Consider the following 17805-nt stretch of genomic DNA (forward strand, 5'->3'; position numbering starts at 1 on the left):
ATATGATGGCACATGCTTTTTAACTTTGGTACAACAATTCAATGATAGTATTTCAGATTTATGCATTTAATATTTGGCTGTGTCATCATAATAGTATTGTGCATTGGTTACGGTAGATATTGTCTACCTTGCTGTATTTTTCAAATGGTCACAAAAAGAGCAATGTAAAAAACCTCAAACTTGCATGTGCTTTTCGAATTCCACATCATAGCATTATCTGATACATTTTTGATCTAAAATGTTTTTATGCTAAATCTTCTGTCGTTATATTTTCCTTAACTCTTTACCTTCTGCAAGTACTGAGCGCCTTGGCTACTAAGCTGGTTAAGTAGCCTGTTTCCTAGCAGCAATTGCTAGGTTGAACCCCAGGTCAATATAATTGCTGTGCAAGTGAGAGCTACTTAAGTTAGTGCACATCAATCTTGTCCTATACAAACTATCTAATTTAATGAGAAATAAAATTTAAAACACTCATAAAAGTTTTGTGCCACTCATTTCCACCAACAAATGTAATCTTCAGAAATTAATGTTTATATTCACATAGTTGGGATCAGCATGTCACTAATTTGTTTTTTAGCATATATATTCATTTCTGCTACCAATGACTGAATATTTTTTCAGAAAAATCGTTACAAGGTAATCTGTCCCTCTTTCATTTTCATCTAAATGAAATGTTGGCCCTGAAGCTGCTGTAAAATTGTCAAAATTTACTGGCATCACATGTTCCGACCATACAAGATTGTCATGTGTTTCATCCTCTGGCCCTTCAGAATTTATTTCATGGAGCGTTTGCTACAGTTATGAGTAGCTTTATTTTGCATAATTGTCCATGGCAAATGTTTGAAATTATTTAAAATAATTTAATATTGAAAAACAATAGCTTATAACTTCTTGGGTAGCAGAAAATCAAGAATGTTCAAGAACAGCCTTAACATTGCAACTTTTGTATTTAAATTAATTTTTCTTATATGCCTGCCACATGTTCATCTGTTTAAAATTTTGTGTCTGCACAATAAAATAAATTATCCATGTACAGTCACAATAAAATAAATTATCCATGTACAGTTACCAATCTTTATAGATGGCTTGCAGTTGGGGTAAGGTTGAACTCTATTGATCTCCAGTGGTCTAAGTGATTAGTGTGTATGCCTTAGATGTAGGAAGTCACAGGTTTCAACCCCAGTCAAGTCATATCAGAGATATAAAAGTGGCACTAGCTACAGCTTTGCTTGGTGCTTTGCATTAAGAGGTTAGTGTTCAGACTGGATAACCTATTGTCAGATTAATCTGATTGAGCGGAACATGTTACACCAGTGCTAGACATCACTATTCACTACCACACTGCAGACTTCTTAGTGCTATGACTTAAATTGTTAAAGCTACATTAAAAATCGCAATCACATACACACACATTGACTTCCGCATCCACTTATCAGTGTTACTGTATCAGAAAGATGATAAATGGTTTCCATACAATAATTTGTTTTATTATATTCTCATTTTTTTCTGTATTAACTTTACATTGTCAGAATCGTGCAATATTTTATGATAATGCACTCATGTTTACTTCATACTGCACTCACATGTGCCCAGTAGTGTTTTAGGAGCTACTTTGTAAACAAATTATGTACACTCACGTAGTAGACCCTTTACGTTTTGGTTGATTAAATTTGTTTCTGAATGAACTATAGCAGATCTTTCATGGACTGCAACATACCAGATGATTTGCCACATTTCGCGTTAACTTTTTTGATACAATGTTTCGGATTTAGGCTAGAGATAGATGCCAGACAGGTCTGGGTTCCTACAAATAACGTGCAAGTGACAAGGCATAAAATGTCTTCTTTAGCTGGTACTAAGAATGACAAAAAATATACTTAAAGTTTTACATCCTGAAATTGAATTTCCTCAAAATGTACTTTCTTAGTTCTGCAAATCCAGATTACACATTTTGAAATTGTACTGTAATTTTGACTATATTCCAAGTGCAATTACATCCTCCTTACTGCACTCAAAATGAAATAAACATTATATTCCATTGCATCTTTTTGATAATTGCAATTGAAAGACTTGATATTTTTCCCACATTATGGTTTCAAACATTCAATGACAGAAACAGAAACACACTTGCAGATGTCAACACGCTGCTGAAGTCTGATATACATCGTTTAGAATTGGCACAGATAAATCCAGTCCTTAATCACAAAATTTCATAGAATCAACAAAAATACCAAAATCTATTCATTCCAGATCACATGGAAAAGTTGTTGCATTGCACATTCATTCACAATATGACTCCAAATTTTAATTTTAAGTGGACCAAAATGCCATTTTCTTTTCAAAGTTGATGTCTAGCGCATGACTAAGTTCAAATTTGTCTGGGCGGAGTTATGTGCGCATTAATAATGTTGTTGTTATGTAATGATGAATCTGTGCTTGTGTATTTAGTTTGGAATATGGTATACATTCAGTTACTATGTTTCTTGTAGTGTATTTTCATTTATATATTTAAGCCTTAGGAAGAATAAGAAAATGAGCATATAATGAAAAGGTTACTGCATTTGTATGGGAAAAGTTGAACTCATTTTGTCAGATGAATATACTGCACTCCCAAGGTCTTGCAGTATTTCCATCCAAAAAACTTGTTCATATTTTCCCATACAAATGCAGTAACCTATAATTCCTCCATCTTCTGTTACCACGCTTTGTTGATACCTTTAACTTTGAGTAAAAAAGTAGATTATTAATTCTGAGTTTACAAAGGTCAAAGGTCAAAGTCACTTGGCTTGAGAAAAAAAATGGTTTCTACACAATATCATTATTACTGCTTGTGATACCTGGACCAAAACTCTGTGGAATGCTTGTACTTGGGTAAAAGAAGAAGCCAGTTAATGTTGGGGTCAAAAGGTTAAAGATATGATTGGAAAAATAAATAATGTTTTATGCATAATAACTTTAGTTCTAGACCCAGAATCTTGGCCAAAGTTTGTGGAGAGTTTGCACTTCAGATATAGTAGAGGCATAGTGATTGGGGGGTCTAGAAGCCAATGTCATTGTTGCTCCAATCAGCGTGGGTTTTGCAAAATAATTTTTTTGTTCTAGAGTTAGTTTTTTGACTAGACTTTGCAAATAACATGCACTTGGGATAATGAAAAAACCTATTTCTCTTTGAGGTCTTATGGCCAGATATTACTATCAATTCAAGTCTTATATGCAAATATGGTTTCTGCATGACAAGTTTAGCTCAGTACCTTATTCCTTGATCAAACGTGTAGGTCATTAAGACCCATTGATTCTCTTCTTACAAGATGTTTTGGGTTGAAAGTCAGAGAAATGAAGTTTGGAATCCAATTCTAAAGTTTATATTAGGAATAATAAATACAACATTTCATGAACAATATCTTAAATCTACCTTAAATCATTTCTTATATTTGAAAGTTAAGAGTGGCATATTTTAGTCATGGAATTTTGTTTTGTCAGAAATCATGTATATTATAATCAAATCAACAGTATTACTTAGTTGCATACAAACATTGCTAACTGTTTAGCAGGCATATTTATTGTTTGTTGCAGTTACCCAAAGATTTTAATATCTTTTATTAATGCTTACAGTTGTATATCTTATTATAACTTAAAATATTTCATACTTGTGGTTGTTGCTGTGCTTATGTACACATGCAGTTTCATTTGTTTTTCAGTGAATGTCAAAAATGCGAAATTTCCAAAATTGGCATTTTGCAGGGGGCTTGATTAAATTGCCAGATTTGAAGTGTTACATATCAGCAGCCATACTTAATTCAGTATTGTAGTATTTATGTTGCTTATTCAAATAATATTGATAATATTACTATGTACAAGTAACAAAACATTATCTTTCTTTTTCTTAGGAAGCCATTGCTGAACTGCGTGAAACCTTGTGTCTTTCCAAAAGTGGGCCAACCAAACTATTTTCTGGGTGTTCCAGTCAGAGGAATATCTGTGTTCTACTGGGATGTCTGGCAGAAAAATTGGCTGGTGAGGAACACAATCATATTCTTATACTGTAAATTCACTATTATTTGTGGAATACCCATTATTTTGGATCTCATGATTTTTACAAAGTACATATTTCAAGACCCAACAAACAGTATTGTCAGGTAAAGAGCTCATACTTTCGTAAAAGTTATGCTAATCAGTCATCAGATATGACTAAATATATTTTGAATTGATTTTTTGGCTATTAATTTTTGTTGTTTGGTAGAACCTAACATTTTTTGTTCAATCTGATTGCAGTTGAGATCTGATGGACACCGATATGAAGTTATATTCTGTTTACATTCTGATTTATTAATCAAATTGCATCATTTATATTTATGTAAGTGAAAAACATAATTCAAAGAATGCTGATACTAATGATGTATCTTCCTAACACAAAATGGAACACTATCTGATGGGTTACTAAAAGTAAGTGGACCACATAAACATTAACTTTTATAAGTACTGGTGAGATTAACTTTTATAAGTACTAGTGAGATCCATTTCCATCAGGACTTAAAGAAGTGGATTAGAAAAGAGATCATATTGTGTCCAAAGAAGAATCATTGTTTTTTGGATTTTTAAGTGTCTTGGTTTATAGCAGCAATGAAAATCATGAAAATTGATGCTTAATGAAAAATAGTAAATTCCCATTAGTATCAATGGCAGAATAACCTTCCAACAAGTTTTTTTTTTTAATGCAAATCATCAAAATTTGAAGAAAATTTTACGTTATTCTACTTAACCAAAATTTTGGCCAAATGTCAGGTGAGAGCTTTATGGCCTAAATTGGCCTCTTGTTCATTCATGTAAAACCACTTTACAGTTATCCCAAGGGTTTGGGGTTGGTCCAGGGTGATATGTCTCATCACAAGTTCCTTAACGATAACTATTGCTTATACATCAGTCAACTCTTTTTCTTATGTACGTAAATGACTTGACCTTATATGCACAACATTTCATACTTATGCAGAAAAGCAAATCAGTAATGTGAATTGTCATTTGAATTTATCCATTTAGGCATGAGAAGGAACCAATAGCAATTATATGTAAGGAGGAAAAATGTTTGGCCTTGTACTAGTTTTCTTTAAGTTAAAAATGTCTGTACTCCCATTTGGACCAAGATGTTAATCCTTACTGGCTGTAAAGTATGTATGTCTGATATTTAACACAGTCTGTGTTGTGATCAGGTAAATTAAAATACTTAGACACAGGGGAATTTTTATGATTATGGATATCCCTCAAGTGCTTTTTTGTTATCACTTGGAATTCCTTTTTGTTGTTTACCACATTTTGTGTAGGTGAGTAAATAGATTATATTGCATGTGGTTCAGTGTCCTCTTAGTTTTGATTTATATTTGAGTTTAGTAAATGAACTTCTAAATATTTTAAAGATTGTACTAGTTTTCCTTGATAGAGCAGAAAAACCATGCTGATCTTTAGCAAAGCAAATTATTATTATGTTCCTAATATTTTTCATAAACAGCAGATTTTCAAAATTGATCTTAATGTAAAACACAGTGAGTAAAAATATCTATTCTGTGTTTCCTTTGTTTTATTGGCATTTGTTACATTCTCAAGCTCTTTTAATGGCTAGGTACATTACATCTAAAGGTAGTTCTAATAGTTTCAAATCTTCACACTGCAAGAAGGAAATACAGGTCACAGTTATCTAGCTGTCTCAGGTCCAAATTAATGTGAATTTAATTTTTGTGTCTTTGTAACGACAGTATACTAATTACATTCATGTTATACTAACTACATTCATGTTATACTAATTACATTCATGTTATGCTAATTACATTCATGTTATACTAATTACATTCATGTTATACAAATTACATTCGTGTTATACTAATTACATTCATGTTATGCTAATTACATTCATGTTATGCTAATTACATTCATGTTATATTAATTACATTCATGTTATACTAATTACATTCATGTTATACTAATTACACTCATGTGACTTAATTCCAGATTTAATTTGATCATTCTAAAGCCAGTGTGATTGACTTTTCTACAATAAATGTTTTGCAGGAGCATATGAGTGGTATGTTCTCATTTCCACAAATATTCAACAATAATCGTGTTATTGTTGTTTTTTTTTTCAGGTCCAAACAGTCTGGCTCTATTGACCCATGAGGTTCTTGAGTATCTTATTACAAATCTCGTAAGCTGAAGACCTTTTACCTTAAATACCTTTTACATTAAATATTGCAATGTATACAGTCAAACCTGTCTATAAAGGACAGTCAAGGGACATGGAAATTGTGTTTATTATAGACAGGTATCTTTTATATAAAGGAAACTTTCTGGTGCGCTCTGAAATTTTCTTGTATATTTACTCATGTGTTTTACGGTTGTGGGTTTGAATCTTACCATGGGATGAGCCTGTGTATGCTAGTTAAAGCAATTTTTTTTTACATTCTTAAATCAGGATCAGGCAAAAAACATTTTATAGATACCCTCACTTGTAATAAATATTTGAGCAAGACACCCCCTCCCAGTCTGTTTGATAATAGTCTAAATTTGCTAGTGCCCTATGTCCTTTATATACAGGGCATTTGCACTTTGTAACTTTTTCTAGGGATTCCTGAAAGTTTCCTTTTCTATAGATGTGACCTTAAAAATGTGACATTTTTAAATAAATGGCAAAGCTATGAGTTTAAAAAAAAATGTTGTGTCATAAGTTTGTATAGAGTATTTTTGCAGAAAAAGAGCAATCTTTTTATTATGTACCAGTCTTGTTTCTGAACTGAAGTTTGGAAGCTCACGCTTGCCCTTCATACCCAACCCGTAAAGGGTCACATCAAGTTTATTATACTCAGCAGCTTTTAAAAATAGAGCCATCTTAAGAATGTTGAAATAAACTACATTTTTTTTCCCTTCATCTCCCACCAAAAAAAAGTTGTATCTAATAACATGGCATGTAAGTTTTAACATTGTTGACAAAGTAATAAAGGTTCCATAACCTAGTTGAGAAGCAGTGGTAATGAATTCGATACCATCCACAGACAATACATTTTATGCCTGTTTACTGCTGAAGGTTACAAGTGCTCGTTTTTCTTGCTGCCAGTATTACTTCGGTTGGAACACATATTCAGGCATTGCTTGGCATGATGGGATATCATGTATTTTCATGTGTTAATAATATTTAACATGTGAAAAAATAAGAACAAAAAATGTGCACAGTATTTCACCAATAGTTGGAATTCAAAATTCTTTTGATCATTGCTGACCAAATTTAATCCATGAGAACCATTTCTTAAAAGTAATATTAATTTGAATTTATGTAAAATTTTATCTTTCAGTCAGTGCATAACCCACCTGTCATTATACTGCATTCCTTAGTGGCTCTGGAAAAATTTGCACAAACAAGTAAGTTGTTTTCAGTCTTCATTTTTGTACCAGAATATAAAGATTCCAGTAGAAGTATACTCAGATTATTGACACCCCAAAATTATTCACATTGAAATAAGTTAAAAATATGACCCTAGTAAATTTAGGTGTAAAAAGTATGGGTCACAAAACTAGTTTTGTCACAGTGATGGCTATGTAGTGCCAACTACAAGTGAAGTCTAAACAGTGACATCTATCTGCATGTCTGTTATCCGTTTCTGTCAATACTTTGGTTTACACTGTCTGCCTTTACCAGATTTTGTTAATGGCTTGTACATGTGGCATAGAAGAAGACTATTGATTTGGGTCAAGGTCCAAGGTCAATTTCATTGTGACTGAAAGAAGAAACGTCTGTCCCCACAAAAACAAGATTGTGCATGGCTATACACATTGGGGAAGAAAGAAGTGTCTGTCCCCACAAAAACAAAGATTGTGCATGGCTTTACACATTGAGGAAGGGGCCCCGATTGGCCAAGTGGTCTAAAGTGCTCTCTGTTACGGATCACTGCCATCTCACTAACGCATGGGTTCGAGTATAGGATTTGGCAAATGTGGGTACATGAGAAAGCTTGCCACTAGCTTCTCATGGGTCAGTGGTTCTTCCCGGAGTTTTCCCGGGTTCTTCCTCCACCATTAATACTGGCCACCATGCATAGCCTATCGTGTGCTGAAAAATGGCGTTAAACCCCACAACAACAACGACACACAGGGGAAGAAAGAAATGTCTGTCCCAACAAAAACAAAGATTGTGCATGGCTTTACACATTGGGGAAGAAAGAAATATCTGTCCCTACAAAAACAAAGATTGGCTTTACACATTGGGGAAGAAAGAAGCCAGTTTGGTTTCAGAATGTCAGAGTCACTGACCAAAATAAGAATAATGCTTTTTCTTTATAACTTCAGTTCTAGATCACATAGATAATTTATATATGAGTTTGAGGTTAATATATACAGTATATAGATAATTTATATTGAGCATGTCCATATATGTTATTATATTGAGTATGTCCGTATATGTTATTATATTGAGCATGTCCGTATATGTTATTATATTGAGCATGTCCGTATATGTTATTATATTGAGCATGTCCGTATATGTTATTATATTGAGCATGTCCGTATATGTTATTATATTGAGTATGTCCATATATGTTATTAAACTAACTTACTTGAAGTGAATAATGTCAACAGAGTAAAACGTTTTTTATCACTAATACCAACATCTTCACCACAGTCATTATCAGGGTCATGTCACTTTGTCACTATCATCACCATCACCATCACTGTTGTTACTATAATCATCATCTTACACAAGCAATCAACACATGATGATTGATTGATTGATTGGATTTACATCGCGTGCGCCCAGAGTACACGATGAATATGCATCAGATTGGTAACAGAGACATAAGAGCCAATGAAACTGTGCTTATTATAAATTTTATTTTCTTTCAAAGAAACAATACATATTTTGTATTATTTTGGACCTACATAAGTGTTTTGCTGTAAGTGCACATTTTCTTAATGTCAGTTACTTATAAACATCAACTATATGTAAATTGTGCTAACATTTTGTTATTAAAGTGTTCACTTCTATTTTCAATACTGTCTAGGTGAAAACAAAACCACAATAACCCGTGCTCTACAGATGTCCAGTCCTAGGCCTCTGGAAAAGCTGGAAACCTGGTGGCACAGTGATGACTTTCTCCGCAGGGAAGTTGGTTTCTGTTCTCAATGGTGCTTAGACAATCTTTGTAAGTATTATTGAATTCTCTAAGATTAGATGTCACTTTTTGAGTTGTAATAAATATCCACAAGTAGATTCACATATACAAAAACATTTCTTTATTATATAGACCCCATAATCATATTAAACTTTTAACACTGAAATTCACTTTTTCACTGATTTAAATTTAAACTTCTGTATTTTATGGCTGTAGTGCAACATTTTCTCCAGTCTGCCTGCTTAAACTATCTTCATCATTTATTTTTGTACCTTAATTTTGATTGCCATTAGATATCAAATAAATGTCGTGTGAAAATATCATCTTCATAGGGTATATATCGACACTCTGAAAGGAACACCAGATTCTGCTTCATCCATGTAGCATAAAAACTCCTCCAGTATCCTCAGATTTTGGTTGATTTTATGATCATTTCTTATAGTTGAAGGTTTAATGGATATATTAAAATTGCGCTTACTAAAAAATATTATTTATGAAAACTGCATATTTGACTGTGTAATTGCATGAAGAACACATACCATTGCTGCAATTTCTTTTTACTGAATTCGAGAGAAGCTTAAATCTTTCATGACTGCTTTAACATCGATGTGATTTTCATTACCATATATCTTGTTCAAAATCATGTAGACTTGCATGTGATATCATTATTGCCTTGCTATGATGGCTGAGTCAGTTTTGATTAAACTTGGTTTTTACAATTTTTTTTAAGATTATGAACATAGTAGGAAGAATTCATAAATTGTGTTCTTGATTATGATTCCCTATCATTGGTGTGGATTCCTCAGTAGCTAGGTGGAAAACCTATTTTCAGCTTAGAACAGCAGAGCCGATTTAAATTCCACTTGGTAAGAACAATGAAATTTCAGAAGGACCAAATTTATTTAACCTTGTATCTCATGCAAGTGCCTTTGGATGCCTCTACTCCATTCACATGGAAGCGCCTTTTGACACCTCTACAACATTCTCATGGAAGCACCTTTCAACGCCTGCTGTAAACATCAGCCATTTTGAACAGGTTTTCACAGAGACACCTTTAGGGAAAACCCCTTATTAGATACTACATTCATTGGTGTGAATGACCATTATGTCTGATCATGTGGTCACTGTTTATGCTTTGGTCGAAATCTGCTATTTTAAGTAACTGGGTCATATTCTCCACTCTCCAAAATGAAGGCCACGGATTTCGTTCTGTACTTACTTGAGTTTTCACAATTAGAGTCACAACTATGAAATCTTCAATAACTTAGGTAAAGGCTCTGATATTGATATAGGCAGCAATTATTTTTTGTAAATTTTCAAATTCAGATGATTTAGTGATGTAGACACAGACAAAGAACTTGTCAATTTCGAGTATGAGAAATGGCAGCTACGGTTGGTCATGTGGCTTGACTGACTTGGCGGTGAACAAGTTCTCTCAAGATTTTAAAGCACATAAAAAATTCTTCCATGTAAAATCATTTTACAGCTATAACAATCGGATTTTACTCTTAAATCTTTCCACACATAATATATGTGTACCAAAAATGTAAAATGGTTAAAATTGCTGTTAAACATAATATACGCTGGACTGCCTAACAGTTAACAGGCAGGCCTGTGTGTATGGATTCGAATAAATAACAGGTATTCTTTTTATAGCGCACTGCACTGGGTAACTTTGCTACATGTATATCAAAGCTCTAAAAAAAAAAACATACACTCTATGAGGTAAAGTGTTAAAGAGAGATATATTTTCCTGGTAATCATCATTTAATTTGGAGGATTAAAAAATTTCCAAGCATGGGTCTAATGACAGAGGATGATATATGACAATATTATTGTGAACAACGTTACATCTTTTTGCTTATATAATTGTCCATCCTTGTTTGAAATTCATAAACTTTTTATATTTTTTTTTCATGTTTCATTCACTATCTGGATACCAGTCACACCTGAGGTATGTTTCAATAGTATATGTTATAAAATAATGTGTATCTACATTGTTTACTTTGTTGTAGATGTAAGCATAACTTTGATAGTAACTTACTGGAGGCACCTGTTTTCTGCATGGCTTCAGACACTATGTTTATAGACCCGGGGGGGGGGGTGCAAAATAATTTTGTGATGCCTCGTAATAGTCAGACATTATTTTAAAACAGTTATTTTATGCTCTGATGTTTTCAGACACAATCGTAGTTCTGCATTGATAAGACCAGAGAGACGGACTAATATCTCTTTTAGAAACTGGAAGAATGTCTTGCTTATAATCAGCAGTCGCCTTGACAAATTACATGTATGGATAAAATTGTTTAGATATTTTAAGAACCACACTTCATTGAATAGTTGTCACTGATATAGCAAGTAACATTTGTTTCAAACTCTATCTCTCTGATCTGTATAGGTAAGATCTCAAATATAAAATCATTAAAAGAATGTCACCCATTATTAAAAGAGAAGTCATTGAAGTCAAAGCCTTCATCTCGAAAATTTTGTTTATTGCTTTGATTTTGACTAATACTAAAACCTGCACGCAGTCACAGACCAGTTGCATATAGAAATTAGTTTCAGTGGGTAAGAAATTATTTTTGGAGAAAAAAAAACTGGTGCAAAATAGATCTGTATTTCATGTGTTTTAGATACTGTTATGAAGTTATAAGTATTGGAACATAATTTAATTAACTATTAGTCTTTTATCATTTGCTGTACTGAAGCTCATAAACTGTTCATTGGTTCCAACATGCTACAGAAATACATTGCCTCTTTAACTATCTAGAAAATTACAACAAAAATTCATCATTCATCTTTCTTAAATTTTAAAATTTTTAATCACAAACTTTGCAACCAACCCAAGCTAAATATATGCAGGATTTCATTGGTGCTGTATGATGATAAGAGATACAAATAATGAGTCTTTTCCTTCAGTGTAAATTTGTGATTTTCATTATGCTTGAATTTTCTTGTGGACTAAATACACCAAAAGCACCAAGGCACTAAAGGTTTTCATTAATTAATATAAATGTAAAGTTGGAAAATTTTTACTGTGTGAGTTACATGAGAGCCAAATATAGTATTTGTGAGTTTGGTTGTCTTTGCTTTGATTTTTTTTGGTTCATTTGTTTATTGGACACTGAAATAAATAGTATTGTTTGTTTTGGACAGAAAAAAGTTTTTATATTTTGCCCTCCACCGACAGAAAATATAGTAGCAAAAAATCAGAAAAATAAGATCTTTGAGAACTTGAAGTGCCTCAAGACCAAAATTTTGGTTTGATCATTTGGCTGTTTTACGTTTTCCATGGTAGCAGACTAGATAATGTAATATACTGGGACTGACTCATTTGATTAGTGCCTCATATTCAAGCAACTGAAGTCTTACCATAATTAAAAACAAAAGGGAGATCACTACCTTAAGGTTTGGAAATGTTGCTGTGGTTAAACTTTATAAGGTTTTTCATGTAACTTAAGTCAAAATAAAAGTTTCAAAACTATTATATGCTGGCTTGTATTGTTACAAAATGTTAGCAGTACAAAGTGTTGTATGTTTTCACAGGATGGCAACATTATCACTGAATAGATATTTAGGAAAATTTAGCCAAACATTTTAAAATATGCTGAGTGTTGTTTTAAATGTAAATTTTTTTATGGAAATACTTTCATAATCTCAAATTCTGAATGAATTAAAGTTTGTAATAAATTATAACCCTGTTTTGTTCTAATACAACATGAAGCTATTGTTCCTCTACAGGCATACATTTTAGTTCACTGCCACATATTAGGGGAGAGTTATTGTACTGCCCCAGGTTGCCAGTGTCTGCACATAAAACATATGCATGTGTACATGCCTTTGTATTCTCTCTTTCAAGACCCTAGACAACAATTTGGAATAAATTTTATAGCATTTAACTGGTTCCACCCAGGAAGGGAGCAAAGGGGGTCTAACTTTGTGCATAAATGTAAATTAGTTGTACGTACTTGGTTAAGCTTTTGTGTTTAACTCTGTTTTTCTTTTGCACCATGTATAATCCTGTTATACCTGGAATCATGAAACTTGGTGAGGGAATGCATCTTGACAAATTACTTTACCCTCATCACAAAAGTAGGTCTCTGTGACCCATATTTCACACTTTTGGGTTAAATTTTGTGTTTTAAGTTTATTTCTCAAACTCTGTTCATGCTAGCATCATCAAAGTACTGTATACATTCCTGTTAGAAACCACATCCTTACAGCAGTATGTCATTGTGCCCTGTTTCACGTTTTATTGACTCAGCTTTTTGCAGTTAGCTCATGATTGCATGTTAAACCTGGGATCATGAAATCTGGTGAGCAGATGCATCTTGATGGGTTATCATCACTAAGTAGATCACTGTGACCCATATTATACTTTAACTTTGGTCAAATTGTTTTGATTGTTCGTGCTAGAATTAATAAACTAAATGATTATATGCATCATTAGTACTACAGAGAGAAGAACACGGGCTTGATTTCACATTTTACTGGTGTAGATTAAGTTTTTGCATTTGCTCAGGACCATGTAGGTATTTTTCATATGCTGTGTACATACTGCCCAATTTAGAATTGCAAATCTTGGTGAGAGGATGTATCTTGATGAGTACTGCTCCCTCATTGCTGAGGATGTATCTTGATGAGTACTACTCCCTCATTGCTGAGGATGTATCTTGATGAGTACTACTCTCTCATTGCTGAGGAATTATCTTGATGAGTACTACTCTCTCATTGCTGAGGAATTATCTTGATGAGTACTACTCTCTCATTGCTGAGGATGTATCTTGATGAATACTACTATATCATTGCTGAGGATGTATCTTGATGAGTTGGGTCCCTGAATGGTCTAAAGCACTCACCATTACGGATCACTGCCATCTCACCTCTGTCTGTGTGAGTTTGAGTCTCAGCCTCAGCTAACGTTGGTACATGAGAAAGCCTGTCAGTAGCTTCTCGTGGGTCGGTGGTTCTTCCCGGGGTTTTCCAGGGTTCTTCCTCCACCAATTATACTGGCCGCCATGTATAGACTATCTTGTGCTGAAAAATGGCGTTAAACCCTACAACAACTTCTTGATGAGTACTACTCTCTCATTGCTGAAGAATTATCTTGATGAGTACTATTCTCTCATTGCTGATGAATTCACTTGATGAGTACTACTCTTTCATTGCTGAGGATGTATCTTGATGAGTACTATTCTCTCTGCTGAGGAATTATGTTCATGAGTACTACTCTCTCATTGCTGAGGATGTATCTTGATGAGTACTGCTCACTCATTGCTGAGGAATTCTCTTGATGAGTATTACTCTCATTGCTGAGGATGTAACTTGATGAATACTGCTCTTATTGCTGAAGATGTATCTTGATGAGCACTACTCATTGCTGAGGATGTATCTTGATGAGTACTATTCTCTCATTGCTGAGGAATTGATGAGTATTACTCTCTCATTGCTGAGGATGTATCTTGATGAGTACTGCTCTCTCATTGCTGAGGAATTACCTTGATGAGTACTGCTCTCTCATTGCTGAGGATGTAACTTGATGAGTACTGCTCTTTCATTGCTGAGGATGTATCTATTTATTGTTTTATATATTTATATGGCCTGTTACAGTGTGTATGTATGACTGTTGTGCTTGCATAGATGACTGTTAACACTTGGTGGGTGTGTAAGTGACTGTTAAACACTTGTTCGGGGGTACAAGAAGTGACTTAAATACTTGGTGGGTGTCTAAATGACTGTTAAACACTTGGTGGGTGTGTAATGTGCTATTCATACCACTCTTGTCCCTACTCAGTTTTGTACATTTTTTTCTGACCCCTCAGTGTCAAAATTTAACCTCAGTTGTGGGGTCAATTCCTTCTCAGCAAAGGACTTTGTTAAAGAAAGGGTTTTTTTTATTTCCAAAGCTGAACAGTTTATGATAGGATAATGAAACAAGAAAACAACACTTTTAAAAAATATGTTTAGTTCATTTTATAGTCAGTCGATCAAATATTTGCTATCGAAGCATTTTATTTTTATAGTGATGAAATGCAGAAACTGATAATTTAGTAAATTTGCCATCTGAAAATTGACATGAGCTAGTTTTAGCAAATTGGTACATGTCCCATATTCCTTCAAAATAAAGACAGCATGTGTCATACAATAAACACTGGCATATTTTGTTTCCTAATAATTGCTGGCATTCTCTATTTTTCACCAGTTTTCCTGGATTCTGTGGACAAACAGTGTCTCTTCTCTGGGTATATAAAGACCACAGTATGAATAAAATGCCTATTTTTACAAAAAAAAGCACAAAAGGTAATACCAACAGAAATTATTTTATCAAATTCTGTTTTTCAGGGTCGACATTATTCTTATCTAAAAGAAGATCTAACTAATATTAATGTGATGTTGAATTCAAATGATGTTAGCGAATACTTGAAAATCTCCGCTGATGGGTTAGAGGTAAGTCCAAAGTTATTATCATTTTGCCACTATATGTACTTAGCATCTTTGAACTTTTACATGCAGACACTTTGTACATAACAGAGGGAGATTGGTTTTTATAAACTAATTTGATTACCCTCTGAAAATAATTTATTAAGATTATTATTATTATTTCTTGTGAAGAAGGAATAGATGTACAGACAACTTACTTTCATGTAGTTGATATAGTATACAAGGTTTGAAAAATCTCTTGTCTGGCAGTCTCACCTGTGTGAAAAATTTGCAGGGCGCACAACAGTCACTTGCCCAGTAGTTGCTACAGAATTTGAAGGAAAAATCTGGATTAACTTTCAGTTTTATGACAACATAAAAATGAAATTGTTTTGAGTTTTCAAGTTTTTATTAAAAAGATAGCCTCCAAGTTATATATGCGATAAAACAGGCTCTGATTTGATGTGTATTTACAAAACATTCACTTATTGTTTTATTTTTTGCACTAGTCATTGAACTATCTGTGTGACTAAAAATATGGTTCAAACATGATATTTTTGTATTCACATAGATGACAGGCCTAAATATAACTGTATGTGCTGATCCAAATAGATCATCTTTAATATGCATGCTAAACACAAAAAACTGGGCTCAGATCATTACATACATATAAGTCACAAGAAAACCAATAATTAAATAATCAGCTTTATTACCCCAACATTTTAGCACCAGGGATATTGTGATACCCTCTATCCGTGTGTTTATCCATTGAATCTCTACGTACTTCATAGATCTGTTGCCCATATGATAACCATCAGTGGGGCAGCTGTAATTTTTGGCCTCCACCCTTATAGTCCCTGGAAGGGTTGAAGGTCACTGCACAGAAATTATTTTAAATTGTTAGATTCATATTTCAAGTGGACAGTCATGTGTGGTACTATGTTTTTACAGATATTACAGCTGGTGTCATGCAAATTGGTTGGGCAAGCAAAGATAATAGTTTTCTTAACCATGTAACTAGATCATAAACAGGGCCTTTTATAAGATATATTTGTAGACATTCTTGAAATCATAAATCGTTGATCAGAAGGGAGAAGAAAAAAATAATCAGTTTATCCTCCATACTTAAAATTTACTTATTTTTAGTTGATGATATGCAATTAACATGTCAGAAAGGGTTATCCTCCTTGCTAAAAATATTAAATTGGTCTTCTGTGGTTTACTCATAAAGTAATAACCAAAGTATAATTGAGTATTTAATGTTAAATTGTTGGATAAAATTGCCAAAAGCTTATAAAAAGCTAACTATCTGTCTCAAATTGACATGTGCAAATTATTGTTTGATGTGTTCAAAGTTTGGGAAGCCTTGTGTGACTTGAGGAGCTTTTCTTACAGCCTGGAATGAGATATTTAGATATAGGCTAATTTTATATTTCAATTTAATGGATATATGTTGTTCATATTGCATCTGTAGAACAGTAAATTTTTGCTTCGTACATTTTGGTCCCTGGAAGGTTTTTATAGGTCAGTTGCAGTTACTTTGTCATTTTTTGCTTGCCTATACGAAATATAGGAAAGTCAACATCTATACATATAAAAGCATATACTTATATACAGGCTTACAGCATTAAAGTCATTATTTCTTTTTTAAATACGTTACCCAGCCTTAATACCTCGGGAGAACTAATGCTAGCTCACAAATCCAGCCCTCCCAGATAACACTTTTAGCTAAAAAGAGCTTAAAGTTATCTGCCCACATAGGCGATGGTCAGGAAGAGTGATCTCTCCTTAATATAGAAATTGGTGGCAAAACATGTGAATATCACAATTACTACTTCCACTTGTGCCAAGAAGTATGCTGTCATCACGAGAGACCTCGCAAAAGCCAGAATCAACTTTCATGCAAGTTGGAGGAGTTCTCACTTCTAAGGAAAGTATACACCATTTATATTTTAACTTTTCTTTCTTTCTATATTGATAGAGCTCTGCCTTTGCAATATTACCACACTTTGTGATCTGTACACATTTAATTGTACTTGCACTGGGAACCTATGCAACTTCACGATAATTTCAGGCTGTAATTTTTATTTTATGTTCATGCATGACCCTTAGACCTATCGGAAACTCTTTATATATATATATATATATATATATATATATATATATATATATATATATATATATATATATATATATATATACAGTGGAGCCTTGTTAATCCGGACTCCATTTATCCGGAAAC

The 17805-nt window shown here is 33.3% G+C and overlaps 1 protein-coding gene across 1 annotated transcript in view; it reads left to right on the forward strand.

The window, feature by feature from the left end:
* LOC149787379 (RING finger and SPRY domain-containing protein 1-like) overlaps positions 1-17805 on the forward strand; it is a 114332-nt gene that overhangs the window by 18207 nt on the left and 78320 nt on the right. Inside the window, exons 4-9 of the mRNA XM_089977966.1 lie at positions 3888-4014; positions 6132-6190; positions 7332-7398; positions 9033-9173; positions 11087-11097; positions 15486-15590. Coding sequence (XP_089834092.1) covers positions 3888-4014; positions 6132-6190; positions 7332-7398; positions 9033-9173; positions 11087-11097; positions 15486-15590 — 510 coding nt within the window. The remainder of the gene's footprint in view (positions 1-3887; positions 4015-6131; positions 6191-7331; positions 7399-9032; positions 9174-11086; positions 11098-15485; positions 15591-17805) is intronic.

This window comes from Sinohyriopsis cumingii, chromosome 12 (assembly GCF_028554795.1).
Source record: "Sinohyriopsis cumingii isolate HCF-2022 chromosome 12, ASM2855479v2, whole genome shotgun sequence".
NCBI lineage: Eukaryota > Metazoa > Mollusca > Bivalvia > Unionida > Unionidae > Sinohyriopsis > Sinohyriopsis cumingii.